Source organism: Hippocampus zosterae, chromosome 13 (assembly GCF_025434085.1).
Source record: "Hippocampus zosterae strain Florida chromosome 13, ASM2543408v3, whole genome shotgun sequence".
Taxonomy (NCBI): Eukaryota; Metazoa; Chordata; class Actinopteri; order Syngnathiformes; family Syngnathidae; genus Hippocampus; species Hippocampus zosterae.
Window position 1 is genome coordinate 5,355,562 of NC_067463.1, and position 24,267 is coordinate 5,379,828.

At 44.1% G+C, this 24,267-nt stretch overlaps 1 protein-coding gene across 4 annotated transcripts in view; it reads right to left on the minus strand.

Annotated features, from left to right (window-relative positions):
• The window catches only part of cntln (centlein, centrosomal protein), a 93,178-nt gene extending 73,535 nt beyond the window's left edge, over positions 1-19,643 (minus strand). For all 4 annotated transcript variants that reach the window (XR_007965960.1, XR_007965959.1, XM_052083608.1 and 1 more), the window contains exons 1-8: positions 19,263-19,643; positions 16,413-16,501; positions 12,791-12,875; positions 11,601-11,735; positions 10,519-10,698; positions 8,987-9,120; positions 8,232-8,394; positions 7,449-7,679 (exon numbers count right to left, since the gene is read on the minus strand). Coding sequence is in view for 2 of the 4 variants with exons in the window: in XM_052083608.1 (XP_051939568.1) it covers positions 7,449-7,679; positions 8,232-8,394; positions 8,987-9,120; positions 10,519-10,698; positions 11,601-11,735; positions 12,791-12,875; positions 16,413-16,501; positions 19,263-19,343 (1,098 nt within the window). In the remaining 2 variants the exon portion in view is untranslated. The remainder of the gene's footprint in view (positions 1-7,448; positions 7,680-8,231; positions 8,395-8,986; positions 9,121-10,518; positions 10,699-11,600; positions 11,736-12,790; positions 12,876-16,412; positions 16,502-19,262) is intronic.
• Positions 19,644-24,267: the final 4,624 nt, after the last annotated feature.

Genomic DNA, 24,267 nt, shown 5'->3' on the forward strand with positions numbered 1-24,267 from the left:
AGGACAGGGAGCGGCGAGTAGAAGGTAAGTAGTGTATATATTTGTGTGCGCGCATTTGCGTGTGCGTGAACACATAGCCCTGAGTCCTCCCACGCAGTCTGTTTGACCCCAGCGCATATGTGCTTAAACAAGCGCCATGTATCCAAGGCGGCACATGGCTGTGCTTCGTTAATGAGGTGGGCTGTGCAAACGGGGCGGGCTTCTCATCTAATGAGAGCAGTTGAGCTGGTAAAAGCGCACCGCCGGAGTCCATGTCATTAGGAACGTCTGTGGCCCCGGACGAGGCTCGGCTCCAGAGGGCGCATGACAACTCGCGTTGACAATGTTATTTATTTTTCATAAAAGCCCAGAAGAAGTGTTCTAATGTGAGATTCCCCCCAAATACAAACACAATGCAGATGAGGAGAATATATGGGGTGTAAATAGCAGACTGCATCATATTTAAATTAAACATGCTCTATTCTGATAGTGATGGTAAAAGAGCGGAGCAGATGGTAAACTGCCCGAGTCGAAGCAACATGAAACAAAACTAGCGGGGGAAAAAAAGGCAATTGCACATTAATCTGTATAATATCTTTCATATCTGAGGGTTAATGTAAAAACAACATCACACATATACTGATTTAAAGAAGACATTCAAGCCAATACAAATTCATTAATAAAACGTTCAAACTGTGTATTAAGTTACAGTGGCTTTCTCAGGGCATAGAACTGATTGAATTACAGTGTATCGATTTATTCATTACTATTTTTTTTTTCATTAATTCACTACATTTGCATGTAATTATTTAAGAACAGTTTATTTTCCAACATTTAGTTGGGCACAATTTTTGTGAATTGATATGCAATATCTATGAATCATTTTTTAATCTGTGTTTGTTTATTCTCATTTTAATATTCAAATGTGGCATAATGTTTGAATGGTTTCAAATAATATGAAATATACTTGTTAATCCTTAAACCTCTGCCTTGTTTTGATGAAATTGTCATCAAAACCATTAGTGACGGAACACGCAACATTAGAACATAAAAAAAAAAAGTCAAATAAACTCAGCTTCTGGTAGTAAGTGACGACATCATGCCTAGCGCTACCGGCTAGCTAAGGTTAGCATAGCGTTCAAACCCAATGATTGAAAAATGCTATTAAATGTAATCCAGCAACCAACGGTCACCACATCATCTCCACTCAGCACGGCATCAAAACGTTCAGTGAACAAAAATACCTGAATGCAAAGTGCTGGCGCCATAACAAAGTCAGAGCAGAACACAAGGAGCGAATACAACTTTCCGAAACCGAATAAACTGGCCTCCCCACAGTACTCGATGGTAGTTTCCAGTAGTTGAACGAGTGCCCACAGGACGAGCACATTATCACTCATGAACTCAGGTGAAGCTTCCAGAAAGCCTGAGGTCTGCTCCGGATTACACTGTAATGGTGCTCTTTAATCAACCCACAACACTGACTGACAGCCACGGGGAGAGGAACACTCCCCCCCCCCCCCCCCCCCCCCCCGACAATAGTAAACTTGACTCTTGTGTTGTCGATTGAAAAAAATCGGAGTTGCAGTGCAACCTCCAAAGTGGACACACAATTGCCTGGTTGAAATCCAACTATTTTCAATGGAAATTCGAGGTAACTTGGGCGACATGGCTCGGAGGTAGAGTGTTTGTTTCGCAACACAGAGATGCTGAACCCTCATTTGTTCCTGATGCTCCGTCATCAGTTGGTGAATGAGGTAAGAGAAAAATAAGAAAAACCTTTATTAGTCTCACAATGGAGAAATTCCCAATTCACAGCAGCAAAGTTATGAAAGTAAGAAGTAGAACAACAAAATATAGGAGCTGCTGGAAAGGCAGCCACTCTCGCGGCGCCATTTTGAAGTCAAAATAACAAAAATAACACAAGACAACACATAGGACACAGACAGTCGTTCAATCTTCACCAATTTTCTGCATACACTTTGTTGTCTGAAGCAGTTCTAGATGAAAGAGGAGAGGATCAAAGTGTCCTTTCTCCAGTGGATCAGAGACGTCATGCTGAAAATGTGCACACGTCTGCTACAAGCTAAGTTTTGAAAGCAAACACAAAGCTGTAGCATCCATTGACGAAAAGAGATTAGTTCACTTCTCCTGTCCCACGTAATCCGCTTCAAACTCCAAGCCGCGACTCCCAGCTCCAAATCCGCATCGGCACTCTGCACCAACGCTCCTTTCTTCTCATCGTCGGCTCCTCAAGACCTCCATCCATCCAGCCGCAGACCGTTCAACAGCACCGATCTCTCCGCTGAACAAAGCGGGGCTGTGAAAAATGCTGCCCATTACAGGCGCAAGACACAAGCCCCCCGGGACTGTCCAGCAACGACAGTCAAATGGCGCCGACATTCCTCCAGTCAAAAACAGTGCTGGTATACCCATGCTGCCGAGAAGGCGCAACCACCAAGCACAGAGTCTCCTCCTTGATGAATGTCGTGGCCAAAAAATGCTGAAAAAGGTCCACATCAAGTCCACACGACGTAACAACAAACACAAAGTGACAAAAGAAACACAAGAACAACAAAAAAAGCAAGGCTCATGAGAGCACTTGCTGACGGCTGCCTGCTCGGGCGCCATCTTGACTTCAAAGCAAGGTAACAGTGTTAAGCGCTCTGAGGACCCGAGGTAGAAAAGCGCTCTATAAGCGACAGCCCATTTACCATTTACTGGTGCCTCGGTATAGTTAAAACTAAAATTAAGTAAAAGGATTCCTTAAAGAAGTCTGAAAGGAATCAGACATTTCTATTATTAAACTGCTCATGTTTCTGTGCAGCCAGGCAACGGTCTATGTTGCGGTTATCATCACACTTTTACCTGAGCATAAAGATAAGTGAACAATGGGTGTTATTCTTCCCATGTATTCCCTAGACCAGGCATGTCCAAAGTCCGGCCCGCGGGCCAAATCCGGCCCGCGGTCGAATTTCATCCGGCCCTCGGCCCCTGTCATAAAATCAGTGCCGTCTGGCCCGCAGGTTGGGCGCAATGGAACACGTGTTGCATTGACTGAGGTCTCGTAGACTGGTGAGTGATGTTTCATAGAGTACTGCTTCCCTCTAGTGGCTAAATGAGTAATAGCATTCACTAAATGAGTAATAGCATTTAGACACTAGAGGGCATCGCTCACGAGTTAACAAGACATCACTCCGTGTTTATATTGACTGATATCATATTTCAAATTCCTGTTTCAAATGAACCAAAAGAAATTCTTAAGATTGTTGAAATTAAAATAAAAATGGAAATGTGAAACAGACTGGCTTACTAAAATTTGTTGAACAATATTGTTGTTCAATGTAAAGAATGTCAGCCAAGGTCGGCCCCCCGACATTTTACCACATAAAATCTGGCCCCCTTGGCAAAAAGTTTGGACACCCCTGCCCTAGACCTACCCACACATGCACCGTGATTAAAAATAAATAAATAAAAAATTAACAACGCGGGACAAGCGGGGTGTTCAAAGCCGCCACTCTGGCCTGTTTTCAAATGAGCGCTGTCTCCCCTCCGCCTTGTGCTCCTGTTGCGATCAGCGCTTTGATCACCTCCGACGGTAACCTCCAACCAAACATTTAAATTTAAAATCACATCTGCCCCGACAACCTGAGCATTAGAATTTAACAGGTGGTCCGCAAGAACTTGTTACGGAATTTCTGACGACGTACCCAAACGCACGGACGCACGGTTTTAATTCTATGCTTTCCACTCGTGCACAAATATGGACGCTCACGCACATACAACCTCGTCGGTACAATTGCAGTGTGGGGAAACCGAACGCCCACCCGATTGAGTGCATCGAAGAACCCTCACCTCAATGAGGGCCCATAGTCATACTGTCCAGGTGAACTGTTGAAGAACGTATTCATGAAGGTGCTAGCAAGATTTGGTTGCAGCCTGACTTCAACTTGGGCTCCTCCACTTGGGGCAAGATCTCCTCTCCGACCCGAAGGGGGCACTCCACCCTTTTCCGACTGAGGACCATGGTTTCACATTTGGAGGTGCTGATTTTCATCGGCTGTGAAACGCTCCAGTGAGAGTGGGGGAGCCCTGTTTGAAGGAGCCAACAGCACCACATCATCTGCAAAAAGGCTCCCCATTCATTTTAGAGTTATTTTCAAGATCCTCCTCTTTGTTTTCAAATCTCTGAATAATCTCGCGCCACCTTACCTCTCTGAGCTCATCCGCCCCTACACACCTGCCCGGCGCCTCAGGTCTGTGGACCAGTCTTTGTTAGAAGTACCAAGAACTAAACTGAGGCTCAGAGGGGATCGAGCCTTTTCTGTTGCTGGTCCCTCTCTCTGGAATGACCTCCCACTGAACATTCGGCAAGCCTCCTCGCTGCCCATCTTTAAAGCCCTCCTCAAAACTCACTTGTATTCTTTGGCGTTCGACTCAGCATGACTTAGATTTCTTCTTGATTTTACTGCTTGGTGCTTTCTATCGCCTTTATTACCGATTCGTCTTACTGTTTATTGTGTATGTTAAATCGCTCTATGTACAGCACTTTCTATGCAGCGGTGGCTGTTTGAAAGTGCTCTAAAAATACTGTTGACTTGACTTGACTTGAAAAAGCAGGGATACAATACTGAGGCCCCCAAAACAGACCCCCTCAACGCTTCGGCTGCGCCTAGAAATTCTGTCCATAAAGGTTATGAACAGAATCGGCGACAAAGGGCAGCCTTGGCGGAGTCCTACCCCCACTGGAAACGATTCCGACTTACTGCCGGCAATGCGAACCAAACTCTGACATCGGTGGTATAGTGAGCGAACAGCCCGTATCAGGGCGTTCGGTACCCCATACCCATGAAGCGCCCCCCACAGAACTCCCCGAGGGACACGGTCAAACGCCTTCTCCAAGTCCACAAAACACATGTAGACTGGTTGGGCGAATTCCCACATTCCCTCGAGGACCCTGCTAAGTGTGTAGAGCTGGTCCACTGTTCCACGGCCGGGACGAAAACCACACTGCTCCTCCTCAATCTGAGGCTCGACTTCCTGACGGACCCTCCTCTCCAGCACCCCTGAATAGACCTTACCAGGGAGGCTGAGGAGTGTGATCCCTCTGTAGTTGGAACACACCCTCCGGTCCCCCTTTTTAAAAAGAGCGACTACCACCCCGGTCTGCCAATCCAGAGGCACTCTCCCTGTTGACCACGCGATGTTGCAGAGGCGTGTCAACCAGGACAGCCCCACAACATCCAGAGCCTTGAGGAACTCCGGGCGGATCTCATCCACCCCTGGGGCCTTGCCACCGAGGAGCTTTTTAACCACATCGGTGACTTCAACCACAGAGATAGGAGAGCCCACCTCAGAGTCCCCAGGCTCTGCTTCCTCCAAGGAGGGCGTGTTGGTGGAGTTGAGGAGGTCTTCGAAGTACTCTGCCCACCGGTTCACAACATCCCGAGTCGAAGTCAGCAGCACCCCATCCCCACTGTACACAGTGTTAGTGGTGCACTGCTTCCCCCTCCTGAGACGTCGGATGGTGGACCAGAATTTCCTCGAAGCCGTCCGGAAGTAGGCTTCCATGGCCTCCCCGAACTCTTCCCACGCTCTGGTTTTTGCCTTAGCGACCACCGAAGCTGTGTTCTGCTTGGCCAGTCGATACCCGTCAGCTGTCTCTGGGGTCCCACAGGCCATAAAGGCTCAATAGGACTCCTTCTTCAGCTTGACTGGATGCCCCCTTACTGCTGGTGTCTTAAACTTAGATCCATTTATTGTAATCATCATCAGGGGTCTTTGAGCCGTGCTTTGTCTGGCCCCTCACCTAGAAACTGTTTGCCATGGGTGACCCTGCCAGGGGCATAAAGCCCCAGACAACTTAGCTCCTAGGATCATTGGGACACACCAACCCCTCCACCATGGTAAGGTGATGACTCACAGAGGGGCAAAAGTCGTCGCAAAAGAACAACCTCGGTTCACTAATGCACATGCATGGCAGCACCATTGTTACCATGATTTATTCACAATGGAGTATTGGGGAAAAAAATAAAACCTGAAATTTTACCGTTTGATGTATTTTTGAGACAGAGACAATTGCTTTAGGCAAAAGGGATGATCAATTTATCCCGAGGTAAATTAAATTAAGATATCCTTTATTTGTCCCGCAATGGGGAAATTTATAGTCAGAGTTCAGAAAGGAAAACACTGGGTAGGGAGATGGTGACATGGGCACTGGTGGTTGTAGTTTTAAGTGCAGCATCTCAAACAGCACCATTATAACCTTTAACATGAAATAGAGAGCGTTCCAATTCCTGACATTACAGACAAATGAGCAGGGCGGAATGTGGAGTATTTTTAAGGCAAGGTGGCTGAACCTTGCCTCACCTGAACCTGGAGGGCTCCCCGTTTCTTATTCTTCTCACTTCCCCTGTTCAAATTCTTGTTGTACATTATCCCATGTGGAATAAGTGTCACAAAAAGCCAAAAAGCAAAAGGTGTACACTCAACCCTTTGATTTTTATATCACGAGGGCCACAGGTGACCTACAGCCTATCCCAGGAGATTTTGGGGTACAGTCTGGACATTGTGGCCGATCACTGGGCATATCTAGAAAAACATGCATCCACATACACATTCAAAACGATGTGCTGTCTATGACTTCAAATAACCTAAATATGTATGAGTGTTTTAGTCATGTGAAATGAAACCTGAGAACACAAAGAGGCCAGAGAAAAGAACCCCGGACTTCAACTTCAACTTCAAAGGATGTCACATACCCCCCGAAAACAAAACAATTTGGACCACTTCAGAAGAATTCAACTTTAAGGGGGTGCGCTGTAGATACATGCTCGACGTAACCGGCACCTCCTCTAAATATCATATTAATTACTGTCAGGAACACTACACTACTATAATTAATTACTGGCTAAACAATCCATTTATACATATGGTGGCTGGTTAAATTAACGGGGTTAAGTGGTGCGGGGCGATCGCGTCTCACTTCCCATTTGGAGCTGATATCTGTGACAGTCTGTCGGCGACTACCGAGCAGTCAAATTTGAACAAGCACAGCCTGCGCAGGCATAAAAATTAATCAGCTGCCACAAATATGTTATCTTGCTAAGTCCAGTCCCAGTTGAGTGAGTTTGTGTGGCTACAGGCTGATCTTAGCTTTAAGCGGTCTTTTAAAAAAAGGGGGTGGGGAGTTCTCCACCTCATTAGCTACCAATTGCCACTTAATTTGGATGCGTGTTTTCATCTCACTCCAAGACCCTCTATACCTCTGGGGTGACAGTTCAAAGGTAGGGAGCTCTCACACTGCACTGAATGTCAAACACTCAACCTGGCATCATTTTCCACACCTTATAAGCTCCAATGAATCACTTCACTCCAATGGTAATTGGTCTGTTTCTATCTGTCTATCTATATATAACATTATACAGAGGTTGGGAATCACAACTCGAGAGCAACAGGAAAACGCTCACCTTCAAGTTCGTTTGTCTGTTGCTTGAGATGCAACTGGTTGTCCGCTGAGCTTGCTGCAGCTGTAGTTGTTCCTTCCGCCACTGTTGCTTTTGTTCTTTCAGCTGGGCCTGCAGTTGCAGTATCTGCTGCTCTTTCTGGGCCAGCTGGCTGCTCAGCTCCTGGTGGCTCTGCCGCAGCTTGGCCTCGCTTGACATGAGGGCCTGGTAGCATTGGCTCAAATCGCTGTATAGCTGTGTCAAATACATATCGGGTTGTGGGGGGTGTTGAGAAGGTAAAGTCAATGTCACGTGGAAGGACACAATGGGGGAACATTTCAGGTCAAGTCATAAGGTGGATTTTCAAAGCTGACCAAAGATTTCATTTGAATACCTGTCCGTGGCAAAGCTAAAAGGTAAGCAAAGCTGCAGAGTTGAAAAAGAATAAGAACTGGAAGTGGAACACACTTCAGTTTTCGGTCAAGTTGTTCATTCGGGGACAGGCTTATTTGTATTTGGCAGTGTCCACTGGGCAACATGCACAGATCTGAGACACGAATTGAAAAGTGCGTGATTACAGATGAAGTGCTGCTTCCATTAGTGAAAATGGAAACGGAGTTTTACTGCAAACTGTTGGTCTTTCTTCTTTCCTCTTCGCAGATTGTGCTTGCTTATTCTGACTCTGGCCCAACGAGCAGAACAACCATTGCACTGGTCATCACCATTGCAGTAACAAAAGCAGTTCTCATATGTGGCTAATGTGTGCTGCGTCGCGGTTGTGAGAATGTCCAGAATGTGTGTGTCTACCTTCTGACTCGAAGTGGTGTCAGCATTGTGCTCTTCTTCCTGGTTCCTCATCACCCTCTGTGTCTCCACGTTGAGTCCCTCCAGTTGCTTGATCAGATGGCTCTGGGCCGCCGCGTGCTCCGTGCTCCGTCTGTACAACGTCTGCACTTCGGCAAACTCGCACCTGAGACGCACATGCACACAACGCGTTTCACCCAAATTAATTTTGGCACCACTGTGTGACCGATAAAGTATGGTTAATACGGATCAATTCCCAAAGTTGCTGGAGAATTACAAGCGTAAAGTGCTCCTCTAACGCATGAAGCCATCTTTAATCACCAAGCTAAAACCTGGAGAGGCCTTCGCAAGCTCCGAATGTGACTGACACATGAGAGCGCAGCGGCCATTAAAACAGAAAACTAGTTAAAAAAAAAATTAAAAAAGGATGAGATTACCTCTTAGGCTCCTAACGGTTCCCAGAGTTTTTATCGTATCGACTACAGCTTAGCCAAAGCCTGCCCAGTTTCCCTTTTCTCCCTCCTTGAAAGCGCATCCACTATGCGGGGGCTTACAGGGTGGCTTTAGGTGAGCCGCGGTTGGAAATATCAGTGTCACCCCGAGCCTTGGCATTGAAAGCAACGTACTTACCGTGATCCACATGAACTGCATGCACGGTGCACTCCATTTTAATAACACACTCACCATTAAACGTAAACCATTTACTCGTACTTGTCAGGAGAAAGTAGAGGAGGTGTACCGTGACACGAGCGACTCACCCAAGTTGATGAAGCTGATCCACTTTTGTTGCCATCTCCTGTTCTTTGAGTGAGATGCAAGCTGCCAGGTTGCTGTTGTGGTTCTGCATCCTGGAGACCTCCTGCCAGGCGTTGCGTACTTCTTCCTCAAGATCCTAGAAAGGAATTGTTGCAGTAAGTCATCTAATCTGTCAAATACGACATTCCACCCAAGATAAGCGTGTCTGGACATATTCAATGGGATTTTGGGTGTCGAGGTTCGCGGTTCCAACATGACAGCTTCTGACTCGGTGTAAATGGATTTTGATGTTGTGACAATTAGGATAAAGGATCATAAAAAATGTCATTTGTGTGATTACATTTGTAAATTAGAGGGGAAATTTTCAAGAATGAAGTTGCAAGATTGGCACCCACCCCACCACCACCTAAGAGAAAAAAAAATTTGCTATTTTACTGGACTCAAGTCAAGATTTTACGCCAAATAAAATCTTCATGAAAAAATAATGCATAATTATTCGCATCATTTAAAAAGTTGGAATACATGAGCAATTAATCACAAAGTGACAAGAACAAAGTTGAAAAAGGAAAGGAAAAAATAAAAAACAGCAATTTCACAGGTAAAAAGAAGTACTTCACCATGGAAGACATTGTCATGAGTAAAAATGGCATTTTTACCAGAATAAAGTCATGAGTTCACATGAATAAAAAATACTGTATATACTTGGTGGGGGGAAAAATGTCACAAACTGATGATGTGGCACTACAAATAAAGTTATATAAGATAAAGTAATATAACAGGAAAAAAAGGTTGCCATTTTATTAGAATAGTAATTTTTTGAGGAAAAATCTCCCAAGCTTGATGAGTCAAAATTAATTACAAAAATATTGATGTGGAAAAAAAGGCAGTTTTACTGGAATAAAGTAAGAATTATACAAGAAACCAAAAGCACAATGATCCTGAAAAAGTATTGTATTAATTTTATGGGAATAATGCCTGCACACTACTGAAGTTGTAGATAGTTGTAAAATTACAAGAAATTACTCATGATTGTTGAACTATTAAGGGATGCTACTGCATATATACAAACTTACATGTCTGTGCTGAGTGTTTCGCTTATTTTAGGGAATTATCACATTCTCTCACAAAAAGTAGAACATTATTTTCCAAATATTTATTTTTCTAGGGGCGATACCTTTCCTGTAAAATGATCTCTTATCATTTTCGCACATTCAGGGTGCCTCTTTCCTGATTTCACTCATTAGAAACAAAATGGATATTTTGTCATCAGTGTATCCGATTGAGACCAAAAAAATGGCACCCCCTTGGTGAAGTAACCACATGTACCCGCCATCGAAAAAATCCAGCTTTTTTTCTATTGGGACGTATACATGGAATGGATGCTGTTTTTAAATTCAGTTTTGTTTTTTTTTGTTTTCTTCCCTGATGTTAGTTTGAGAGGAAAAGGGAGTGAGAGATCACAGATGTCAAGGGTGTGTAGAAGGAATGGAAACGACATAAAAGACTAGGACCGTCCCGTGTGTATTATTCAAACCTTGACTCTGGCCTGGGCAGCCTCCCTCTGGTCACGCTGGTGCTTGGCCTGCCTCTCTTTCTCCTCCAGGTCAGCTTGCAGGGCGACACAGCGGGACGTTAATCCCCCTTTCTCCTCGTCGAGCGCACGCGCCACCTGCTGCGCCTCCTCCTCTTTCCTACCGCACGCCGTCTTCCATTCCTGGATGAGGACGAGGAAGGTGTGCGTGTCAGGAGACGGGGTCGAGAGGGGCAAATAAACAATAACACGAGGAAAAGGAAAAAGTTGATACAGCGGAGGTTTTGCTTGCCCCTGCTTATGTGATTGCCGACTACCAGGGTGTGTCAAAAAGTTATGAACTGATCTGGAAGTGTCGTATATAATTCGAAATGTGGTGAACCCTAGCCATCACCACGGTTCATCTGGAGACCCCTGCAAAATTTTTCGAAAGGCACGTTTTTTTTTTTTCCCTCACCGATTGTGGGTATCACCGTTATGAGTTGCCCCTTGGGTTTTTATACATGCAACAGTCGAGGTTTTACCCTGAAATGAATATGTAATGACTGGCGAGGCTTTGATATTTTGTTTTTTTTTTCCCTTAATTTATTCCGGGAGATGCCCGCATGAGCCACTGATTGGCCAAGGTCATCTGTGCTGAGGGGCCCGTGCGAGCGAGTAAGCGAGCAAGCCGCCGGCTGCGCTAGCCGCTGGCTGTGCTCGCCGGACACATGCAGGTAAGAGGGGCCGCCGTGTCAGTTCTAATGAGACCGACGCTGGCCGCAAGGCCCATTAGGCTCCCCCTTTTGATGCTGTCCCCCTGCCATCCCTCGCTGTGAGACTGCACCAAAAACCGCGAGAGGGACGTTCTTCTATCAATTAAACATCGCCGGGTCCTGTGCTATGATAATTTTGGGCAGGGCACACCATACGACACTTGTTGTGTTCCACTCTCCTCCCCGCTGACACAGTCAACAACCTGCCTTTTTTGGTTTGTTTATTCTTGCACGTCCTTTTAAGTATTCTCTGTTGTCTGTAGCAAGACAAAGCTCAAGGGGCACACGTCACATTGGATGCCGCGCAAAAAGAGAACGCGTCGGACCAACCTGCAGTTGTTTGCTCTTGTCGAGCAGTTGTTGGTTGACGTCTTCCAGCTCGCTCTTCATTAAAGAAGCCTCCTTGTCCATCGACGGGCATCTTTGGAGAAGCTTGTTGACCTCTTGCTGCTTTTCTGACACTTTCTACCGACAGAAATCCAGCAAAAGATATGATTGAAGTCAAATGATGCATTTTAAGCTCCCGGGTGGTAAAAAGTCTGTTCACTTGGTCTGAATTCTCGACCCAGGATCCATACATAAGGCAAACTTGCTTTGAGCGGCTGAAATTTCATGGAAGCATCTACCAGGGTTGATCAATTATATGATGTCATCAAGGTTTGGGCTGCACACAAAATTGATTGGGAATATCTTAGGACGAATACCCAAGAAGCAACAGAACAGACGCTTGATGCAAACCCAAATTTCATGAGCAGCTCCATGGCAGCTTTTGTGGCCCTTTCAGCCTCGCTGCGCAAGCGGCTGCGATTTGCTATTGTTTTATAATCCGCTACCGTCTGCGAGCGTGCACTCGTCTCAAATAACACGCTGCTCTGGGATGCAATTAATTGCCGCGATGCGGGAAATGGCTCTGATCCGACCAGATCGTGGATTTAGACGGTCCTCGCTACTTCCAGATCGCTGTGCTAAGAGCGCAGGGGCGAGCAGGGGTAGGCGGGGGGGCTTTAATAGAGATTTAGGAGTAGGAGCGTCAAATAAATTCAAACGTTGATAATCTAGTCAGCAAGAACAATTTGAACCTTGGTCGCGCTCAATTCACCGAACAACGGCTTTTGAGGGCAAAACGCTTTGCTTGTACACGGTCCGGGAACCGACAATAGACCTGTTCCAGACGACTCAGACATAGATTTGGTCGAAGACCATTTAGAGATTTATACAACAACAAGATTTTAAAATCTAGTCTTTGACTCACGGGAGGCCGGTGGAATGATTTCAAGACAGGTGTCATGCGGTAAAGTTTGCTGGGGGTTTTCAAGTGGCTTAATTTTGGATCAGCTGCAGCTGCCTGACTGATTTTTTTTTTTTTAAAGATACCATTACTGTAATCCAGCCTACTGAATATAAAAGCATACACCAAAATGTCATGCTTGATTTGTAGCTTTCAATGGCAAAGACGAGGTGAGCGCTGACCTTGGCACTCAATGCGACAAGTTGCAAGATTTAAAAAAATGTCATAGTACCTGCTCCAGATCGTGTATCTTGAAGTCTTTGGCCTGGAGGATCTCCAACACCTTCCTGTCCTTCATCTCACCTTTGTGCTTCTCTCTAAAAGACAGAATGATGTGCACGACTGCAGATGACGTGTACTGACAACCGAATTGCACGTGATGTAAAAGCGGTGTTTCAAAGTCAGCTTTTAAAACAGACTCTCTTGGAGAAATAGAAATGTATCGTGATTGCAAAAAATAAAATAAAATGAAATCAAATAATAATAAAATAGACTAGCCGGAAATAAGTCACGAAGAAACATTGGAAAATGATCTTGTCAAAGTCTGCTAGAGCACAAGACAACGTAGGACCATTTTAAATACTGCAAAGGGAAGTTGTTCATACATAAGACTCCACACTTATCAGGATGAAACGCGTGTCAAATTTCAGGCCAGCAGACCAGATCCAGCCCACCACGTCATATGGCTTGTGAAAGCAAATCTTGTGCATCAACTTCCAGGATTTTGCAAACATCTCTCAAAATGTTCATGTGTAATAAATAATTTTGGGCAATCAAACTCCTTTTTTACAGTAACATGGACAACTATTATCCTTGACTTCTTATTATAAAACTAGTTATTCAGCAATTTGTTTTGTACGAGTTTCAGATTAGTTTCATTTTGATGCCTCGAGCATTTCTTTTTTATTTATTTGTTTACCGGTACTCTAATTGAGGACTCGTTTCAGCCCTTGGATCTTCACATGAGGGCAGCATGGCACCCTAGTGTGTAGCTCGTCTGCCTCACAGACGAGATGTCCCAGGTTGGTTCAAATCGGCTCAGGCCCTTGTGTGTGCATGTTTTTTGTCGGCTTGTACGCATTTTTTGCAGGTACTGTGGCTTCCTCGCACATTCCGAAAACATGCACGTTAGGCAAATTGAAGACTGAATCGTCCATAGGTCTGAATGTGAATGTGGATGGTTGCAATGTGATTTACTGGCAAACACGACAAGGTGCATCATGCCACTCAGCTGCTCTATAATGTCCCTTCTAAAATCCATCACCAAAGGCAATTAACGCTCTTCCCATTTTTTTACCGGATATGAAGACGAAGAAGAAATGCGTAGCATTCCAAAGATTTACAACGGCATCAGAGTGAACTTTCTTTCAGCCCCCAGCGCATCTGTAAAACCGTGTGAACTTCGAAGGAGACAAAAAAAGAGCAGCAATTGGGGACCGGGTTGTTTCAACTGCTCGAGGCCACCGGGGCTCCCCCCTCCCTCCCACTCCATGTACTCATCGCTCACTCCCGCAACACCTCCCGTCTTCAAGGCCTTTCCGCCAGTCTCTTTGCCTCTCCTGATCAGCCTCCTCCCCTGACAGACACTGAAATAAGTATCTTGGGGATCCCTTGGGCTAAGAGATGGAACGCGAGCTGCCCTAGCTACATCTCCTGGTGCGCCGGTGCTCACCGCATTCCCTCGCAAAGCAACCAATTGCTTTGCCCAAAAATAAATAAATAAATCCGCCCCCTGGGTCGGAGGGGGTTTGAGCGGAGGATCCAGGTGGGAACTTGCGCTTGACTGGAGTCGACACAATTACCATGTCAATATCCTCCTGCGCATCAGGTGATACAGTACACAGGCTCACCGCGATCTCTGGGTGGATGTTCCCCGGCAGTCTCGGCGGACCGGCACACTTTGATGGGTTTCCTGTGGGGCTGTGAACTAACTGAAGTGAGTGTGGAGGAAGAACGGGAGGCACCTGTACCGAGGAACTCTCTCTCTCTCCTCACTTAGACGCCGTGTTGAGCTTTTTTACTCTCCTGTTCAAAATCGGCTCACAACTCCCACAGCCCTTCAGATTTTATCTACTGTGCGTAGATGTTTGTGAAGCTACCTTTACGCTTGTAATTTGTAGTCGAGATCAAACCTCATTATACATTACTAAGTGTGTCAAGTAGATACCATACAGGTGACGGCCTGGCGGTCACTCATCAGTTGAGGACATTTGTTATCGATGCAACAATGTAACATTGGAAGATGCATGGCTAGAAATGACCCCTCCAAAAGAACACGGGCCAAGTTGCCGACAGACATAGGATGAGTAGTAAATGCATGATAAATACATGAGACTGCTGTTCTCCTCCAGTGGTTGCTGGTCTAATTATGACTGATTGTATAGTGGTATTCCCGTCGATCGGCCGCGGGTTGTGATCAGCCGATTTCCGTGGAAAAGTGCGTCATCGGCATATGCCGATCGATGCCTTTCATTGCCGGTAGCAAAAAAAAAAAAAAAAGAGATCATTCGCAGCTCATATTTTGCAGCCTGTAGCCATCTAGAGCTCAGCCTGTGTGCAGTGTAGCGTTCCATCTGCGTTTCCTTAACATTGCACGCTACAGAGCAGACCCGGCACTGTATCGTAATATCGGTTTTCTTCACTATTAATTTGAAAAAAAAATGCAACGTTTTGAACGGAATGGAAATGTGGATGGAAAAGAAAAAAAATTTGGATGAATCAATTTAAAAAAAAAAGTGACTGATTGAGCCGTTATTAAAATAATCCGTGAACAACTCAATGGGGAATCGGAATCAGCCAATTTCATTCATGGATGAATGAAATTAACCCAAATTGGGTTTTATTATTTTTCATGACGGTACGGTACATCTCTTTTCCATTCCGGTATGGTTTTCGGAGTGCAAAATGCATATTTTGTACAGGTATTTTAAATAGGGATGTTCCTGTAACATTTTTTTCATCCAAATCCACATCCGAGTCAATTGAATTTTTGAGCATCTGTCGACACCGAGTCAGAGTGTTTGAAATCGGACAGAGATTTCTCCTTGCTTCGCTTGTTGATTTAAGAACCATGATGTCCAAACCTGATCAAGCGGCAGACGAGAGAAATCACATCACATTCGTCATCATCCGACTTGTGAACAAAAAATGAAATTCTGCAGTTGCCGCGGCAACAAAAGCCTGTGAAGGCGTCTCACTCATATCCGAACATCCCCGAAGAAAGTGTTCCAAAGTTCTGCGGGCCAGATGACTTCTCTTGAGGGATGAAAAACGTTAGCTTTCCAAAATAACAACCTGAGAAGTCAAGGGGTGCACGGACGCTTTCGAGGCGGCGTACTGCCGAGCATCTGCGCCAGAAATTGCCGTCCTTGGATCTATCTGTCCAGAAACATACCCCAAAGACAAGAAGCCTCCTAGATTAGATTACATTTATACACATGGGCATTGTCAGGAAAAGTGTACATATTTTATCTTTTGCGAATGTTCCCATGCCACTGATCTTAGCCACTCGGTGAAAAAGGTCATATTAAATCTCAATTTATCCGTTAAAGACGCGCGTTGCCAGGGGTATTCCAACGGTCCACAACGGGAGCCGTGTAAGAGTGTTTTCATTAAAAAGGTTTCCATGGCTGAACCGCGATACCGAGGATCACAAGGCTTAAATCGGCATCTGCGGCAAATTCCGTCCTAACCCCAGTAGAACGGCCAAGGTGCCTTACGCCGTCCGAGCGACTTTCGCGCTTATCTCATCGCACTGGAGAGGTTAAAAAAAAAAAGTGGGGGGGGGGGGGGGGGGAGTAGAAATTTACAATCTACAGCTGTGTGGGGTTTGGAGAAAAGATGGATCGACTCACCGCTCAACAACCAGACTCACAGCCTGGGTCAAGTCTGGATGTTCCACTTGAAGTCGTTTCCACAGGGACCATACAAAGTCTTTATCGGCCTGGGGAAAACAACGTTAGAATGGGTTATTCTTGATTGGCCTAAAATAGTACCCACCACCACCAGAAGAAAGCCCCCATTGCAGTCGAAGATTTGGGTGCACCAAAGAAAAATAGTTGTGCCCACTTGTGCAAAAAGTCTACAGCCCCGTGTGTACATTTGTTCTTATTAATCGTTACATTACAGGTTTACTTTGAGAGAAAAGGGAATTCCATCAACTTATTTGATAAGATCATGCATGACCACACTGGGAGTGTTTGCTCAGTAGATGTTTGAAGGCCCGAAAAATAGATAGATCTCAAATTGTCACAAAATAGACTTACGTGGTTGTCAATGAACAGCGACATGAGAACAAGAATTTTCCTCAGCACAGCAGGAGTGCTTGTTGTTTGAATTTTGACTCCGACTACATGAAACAACGCTTTCCTTTGAGTCATTTCCACTAAGGACAGCGGCAAAACATGTCAGTTTTCTCTCCCCTTAAAAAACAAAAATGAAGAGGAATCACTGATGACATTTAGCATACCAGGGAAAAGAGGAGTCGATCAATAATTTAAGCCGTCTCGTACAAAATAATTTTTGATCGGCCCGAGTCAAGTCGTGAGCGGCTCCGAACGCAGGCGTCTGGGAGGTGACATTCTACTCAAGGGGAGCATGCATTGACACTTGTCGTGATCAACTATTTATGATCGGCGAGGGCCTGGCATCCATTTTGATAAGGGGCTTGCAGTTTCTTCATTAATCAAGCACTCTCCAGATCTGTTTTTCCCAAAGTAAGCAGCCCCGGAGAACCTCAAAACTCATGACAGAATGAGTCATCCTGAAGTCGACGCATTTCCAATTCAAATTGTCTCTGGAGTTTTCTTTCTTTTTTTTTTAAAGCTACATTTCATTTAATGAGGGACATCTTAAAAAAAAGACTACATTTCTGACATTAAAAGACAGAATTATACCAAATCGACTTGATATAAAATGATCTGATAAATTATGTTCACATCATCACAAGATAAAAGTCATCCCTCCCACTGGACTCCGTTGGTCTCCAATTAGTACACGAATTTTAGCGCCTCCATCTCAAAAGTGTCTCATCAATTATTGAGCAAAATGGCAGCGCGGACCTTGATGAGACCATGAGTGGAACATATAAAGTGGAAGGACTGTCAGGGTCTGCTGATGCGCATGCATCTGCGCCGAGACGCAGCAGAAGGGCCGCTGGAGATTCTGCAATTCTGCCTACAGTCAAGTCGCAGCGAATATCTTGAAATCACGCCGGCCCGTTAGCCGCCTTTAGCCGTTAAGACAGCCAAACGTTTGGTCAAGAACCTCATCAGCGCGCACTTAAACATGTGTTGAATGTGCGTTTGATGGCTAGATGAATTATTCATTTTACATGTTAAGACACCGAAACACCACGGGCCAAACAGAGTGGGGGCGAGCCACTGGAATTCAGCCACACATAATAATTCAATTAGCATCAGTCTAGCAGGAGCACTTGCTGGCTGACAGATGGGCGCCTTTGTAGTTAATGGCTGTCCCTGAGTACATCTTGCCAGAGACTTAAGACATCACTGATATTCAAATAGCAATATTTAAATGGTACACTATAGAACTAAAGCCCCCCCCCCCCCACCCCTGCCTCAATTAGAGGGTCCGAAGCTCAGATGTCGTACTCCATGATGAGACCACCAAGGATGTTGTGTGTTTCAGGCACTTAACGTGTGCCGCCGCGGCAAGGAAACCAGGGGGAAGTTCTCGGCTCTTAGACTGGAGAAGTTACTCCCTTTACGTTGCGGCTCAAAATAAGTTGATTAAATTAAGTCATAAAATAAAATTAAGAATGATGAATATTAATATTTGATTAATCGATGATTATTTATGGATTCATCAAAATATCTTAATATCCATCCCTTTATCTGTCAAAATGCCCTCGAGCAAGGCATTGCATCCTCACACATCTTTTTGCGTATGCATACACGTGTGATTAGCATCGATGTGCAACAAAAAAAAAACTAAAACACAGCAGCCTGGGGTGTATGTTGAAATTCCACTTGACGGATTCTAATCATTTTTTTTATATATCTTCCCGCAATTAAAAACAGGAAAGTTTGCTTTTCCGCTCAAAATTATTGCCTTCTAATGATGCACCGATCAATTCCTTGCAATTAAGAAGTAAAACGTCTAAGTTACATGCCGTTTTTTCAGTACGCTCATCAATAGGGTGAGTCAATGGAATCTACAGTATGTTGCAGGAAATAAACTACCTGTCGCGTGACTGACTACCTTCTGACATTTGGAAAGCACAGCAACAGTACACATGTTCACATTAAGCACCACCTGGTGGCGAGCATGCAAGGGAAACTTTTCTCCCTGCCAAACTAAGGAGGTGAAGTTTCTCAATGATACTCGGTGAGGACTTAGTGTTTTTGGATTTACAGTACATGCACAAGGCAGAATGGCTTCAGCGCAACTAAATAAATAAATATAGACACAGGCTACGGGGACTGACTTCGCACAAAGTATATGTAAATATATTTTTGTTCATCTCTGCCAGCGACTTAGGGTGACAAGGCAGACGAATGAAATGCTTTTAAGAGTTTTGGCAATTGATGTGTAATTTCAGTAACGTTATTGTGTTGGGGGTTTGCGCGTCGTAAAACTGTTGTCAAACGTGAAATGCGTGTCTTAGCTCGGTAAAAGTTATGCAAACAGTACTCGTGTAATACAGTATCATCGACAATTTTTGAAATGTTTTGGCGACATACCTGGCATTCCGACAACTCCTCCGATAAACTTCTCACTTGCTTCTCCAGTGCCAACATACGAGCGGCGTCTGGAGACGACATGGTGGGCCCACGAATGTAGTTTCACCCTCAAAATAAGAACTTTGAACAATACTAGTAGAACTGAGCCACAATAAGCTAAGCCTGCTAAGGCGTTAGCCGACAGCTAATGCGCACTCGTTCGTGTGAGTTTCAGTCGCCGTTAAAAGGTCCGCCTTGGGTCAAGAGCGTGATCCAGAGATATCACGTTCAAACGAGACTTTATTTATCATGATTGTCAATAGCATCCAACATGCTTTCTACAGTATTTTTCTCAATGGCTTCCTCATTTCAAACCAGCCCGCTGTTACTGGCTACGTCATGAAGAACACGACGTTTTACGACAGTTCAAGGCAACATATGACATTGACAAAATCAATTACAAATACAGTACTGTATATCTGCATGTTAATTTTTTTTAATTTTTTTATCTTCCTAACAAAACACACGTGTCCTTTATAAATACAAAATAAACCCAACTAAGAATTCCCACGAGGCTCTAGTTTGTTAGAAAGTCCAAATTGTTGTCTATTCTATGTACGATAAGATATCCTTTATTTGTCCCACAATGGGGAAATTTACAGCCGTGAATGTTTTCTCTCCAGTGTCCAGACATTTATGAATTTATATTTTCATTCAGCACAATTACTCCTGAAATTGCATTCTCTATTCAGATCAATTATCAAAAAAGGCTTCAAACTACTAATTGATTGGTTTTAAACATGCAAGTACAAAAACATGTCGCCTACTAAAACATTGTGCGATGCCAGTCCAAATATGAGTAGGATGAAGAATTACTCTTTCGAATCCTGCCCCTTTACCATTACCAGAGAAAGCACTTGTGGGTTCAAATCTGGGCTCCTAGCCTTCTTGTATGCAGTTATATCTTCTTCCCCATGCTTGTGTGGGTTTCCTCCAGGTACTCTGGTTTCCTGCCATGTGTCCAAAAACATGCATGGTAGGTTAATTGAAGATGCTAAATTGTTCAGTCAAGTGAATGTGAGTGTGAGGGCTTCTTTGTCTTTATGTGCCCTTCGATTTGCTGGTGACCTGTCCAGGGTATACTCTGCATCTCACCCAAAGGTAATGTGAGAAAAGCACCTGTTTCAGATCACCCCTGACTCTAATGAGGACAATTGCTACACAAAATGGAGGGGTAGACATCTGCTTTGCCAATTAGGCGTGGCGACTCCATTTTGTGTGGCTAATGTGCTTACCGTCTTAGTGTCAGAGTTCGAGGAAAATGAAGAAATATGACAAATAACTTCTCCGCAGCCACACAAATGTTGTTTCATCTCTTTCATTCGATGGATTTAGCATGGTTTCTTGACCCAAGAACGCAGCCTGTCATTAGGATGCTCATTTGCGAAAAATTCATTTTAGCGGCGTTAAATTGCCAGATAATGTGCGACATCTGCCCGCGTCCTCGGTCAAATAAATAAACTGACGTGATTTATTTGAATGTTCCTCTCTGTATTTGGTCACAGGAATTAATCACCGTCATGCATCAGTAGAACAGCCCTGTTTCTGACCGCATGCAAGAACACATTGGAACAAGTCTTTTGTACATGAAAATATTTACAAAAACAAATGAATAAAATCAGCATCACATCTATATCATACAGTCATTTGAACACTTCCATATGCTTCGCCGATCTGCACCGGCATATTCCACCACGTTTTGACTGTGCAAGCACCTTGTATTTACCATTTTCAAATGCAGTCTGACTTGCTTTGGACAGATTAAAGCACATAAATGGGAGATATGAGCAATCACTCATATTAGCCAGGACACACTTCCTGCATTTAGGAAAAAAAATGATACATTTTCACAGACCCTCCAGCTTTGCCTCTGGCCTGGATGTGTCAGACCGACATACCTTTCAACCAGAAACCACAAACACGGTCACTGCAGTGACAGCAGAGCTACTTTGATACACAACCAAATGGGAAAATCAGTCTTTGTAATACCACAGGAATGAAAAGAAAATATATCCATGATTTTTTTCTCATTTAGATAAATACATTTTCCAAATGCAATACACGAATTGGCAGAGCATGTCCGTGAATATTCTGATTCATCCATGTCATTGTGCTCTCTGAATTGAACTGATCACATTGGGACTGTTGAAAGCAAAGTGTGGTGAGTCTCTGTCACTGAAAATTCTGACAAATAATGGTTGGGGGAAAAAAAATATCTTCATTCGCATTATGACACAAATACCATCCTGCTAATTTGGATGCTCATCTTCTTTTAGTACCATTCTCATTTTTAAGATTCCCAAATAAAATAAACATTATTTTTTTAAACTTTTTAAAATATATATTAAAATCCATTTTCTCTTTTCACTCTCATTTGATGAGCAGAGTGACTGAAAAGTGTGATTGCTCTGTCGCATTTACTCGACCAATTGTAGGAGGGTCGCTACAATTGCGATGATACAAATGCAGCGGGATGAAAAATTCCCCAAAGACCCCCCGACGACGAGCTCCAACACTGTGCCGACGCAGGCAGGCGGCATAGAGGAGGAGAGGCACAAAACGCGACACTCCGCGGAGAGTTGTACAAAGCATGTCTCCTCCGCCTGTTGCCTGAAGGTAAGTGGGGATATTGTCATGCATTGGCTTTCTTTCGTCTATGTCTTTGATGCTGAAGAACCTAAGACTTGCGTGAGATGACAAAAGGCACTTCAAGTACCAGAGGAACAGCGAGCGATTGTACAAATGCCAGCAGGGATGTCAAGACTAACAGAGTGTTTTGTAGAACATCATCCCGCTGGGTGGAAATAAGACTACATGCAAGAGATGAAGTCACTTGAGTCACTTTGGAGCATGGCTGATACCTTTATTTGCTAAATGGCTTCGTTCTTGTTCAACGTGGGGGGGGGGGGGGGGCGCGTCAACGCTGCTCAACCACTGACGTTTAAACAGTGCGTCAAAACCTTCGAAACCTCAAATTTTTTTTACCTCTTGTTTTCCCAGCTCTTAAGATGGTATAGCCGAAGTTTGAAATCAAAGTATGACCCAAGTCAAATTGGACTTTCAAAAATTGATAGTTCACCTATGGCTGCAATGGACTTTTTTTTGTACGTCTTGGGGTTCTACACGTGCCTGCCAATTTTTGTCGGCTGAGGTCAGAGGTGTCAAATTAATTTTTGTGGCAGGCTACATTGTTGTCACAGTTTCCCTTAGAGGGCCATTATGACTGTGAAACCGTATACTGTAAAAGTTTATTCGCCTTCACGTATTATGACATATAAAGTACACAATTAACGGAAAACACATTTTGAAATCAACAGCAAAGAATAGTAGTTTGTTCAACTCTTGTTCAAGTCACTGTAATAATGGAACAAGAAAATACTTGCAATATCCCAACATTAATTATTTACCACAGATGACAAGTTGAAATTTTGGTTTCGATTTTAGCAAGCATCATGGAATTGACCTGCTTGATTTGCTTTCGCGGCCACATAATATGATGTAGTGGGCCAGATCTGGCCTCTGGGCCTTGAGTTTGACACCGGTACACTAGCGCAAACGTACAGGGTTGGGGTTTTATGTTACACCACTAGGTGGCGCTGCAGACCCATTTTGTTTTAATTGTTTATGACAATTTTTTTTTGTCTAATTCTCCACCAGGGCCTATCAGTGTGCAAAATATTTAGTGAGTTTTTGTGCATGTTTAGGTCCCCCAAAATTCGATCAATTTTTGTGAAAACTCTCTCTCTCTCTCTGGGGAGAAGATTGATTACCCCCAAAAAAGTCCCTCTTTCCCTTGAACTTGATCACCAAAACGTTTTGACCTCTTTCCAGACAGAAGACACTAACTCTGGTTCACCAAACATACCACGAACACTACTCTCTTTTGTACTACCGCTGTCATGCGCACATCTGGATGTATCTGATGATTTTCCTGCACAAGCCCACTTTGTCATGCATGTACCGCAGGCCCATCGAAGTGGTATGGCCTCGTTGTTTAACTGCTGACCTTCTGGTCCCATCACAGAAGATGAATTGATCCACTTTCAGGCCACTTCCTCAAAGCAGAAACAGAATGTATGTACAGTATATACCGTACATGACGCTGACGTATGCACGGTCCCGCGAAGCGCACCAATGTGGACGACTCAGGAAGTGTAGGAATGAGATCGGAGCATTTCCCCCAGGGATCTTGTCCTTTTCTTGCTCAAAGGGTAAATTACACTGTTGAGGCTGTTTAAAGTTCTTATTTCCCCCGAGGAGAAAAGAAAAGACCAAGGACTTGGGACATTGATTGCCCAATGTAAAGGTTGCCCTCGTGAAAAACAGCATTGGGATGAGCAAAGTATTCCCAACACCTGTGGTCTGCCTCTTTGTTAGTTTGGGGAGATGAAGGACATTCACATTTAGGCTGAGTTTACACTGCTGGGTTTTCATGGCCAATTCTGACTTGTTGGCTATTTTTAAACGCAGTCTTTATTCATGGCGACCTTTTGTTACCGTTGTTTTTCACTTATGGGTCATTGTTAATTTCTCACATTTCTGTGGTTCCTTTGTTGAAAAAAGTTTCTCATTTCCTTACGTTTTGCCACATTTCACCAGCCATTACGCGTATCATATATATATATATATATATATATATATATATATATATATATATTTTAGGACAGATCCTGCGTGTCTTACCGCCGCACTCCAATGAGCCCATTACAATGGGGTGGTCCTGTCTCATGAACATGAACCATGCTCACGTTGCTCCATCAATGTTGGGCCAAATCCGAGTATGACTTTCATTGCAATGGCTTTGTGATTACAATAAAGCGAGTGACTGCTACAATTCTAGTGCTTGAAGATTCCAACTGATGTTAACAACACTAAGCTGTTGAATTACTAGAGTTAATACAGTGAACACTGAAAACGCTGTTAGCTAATGCTAATATATGTTAACACAGCAGATGCGCTTTGACGA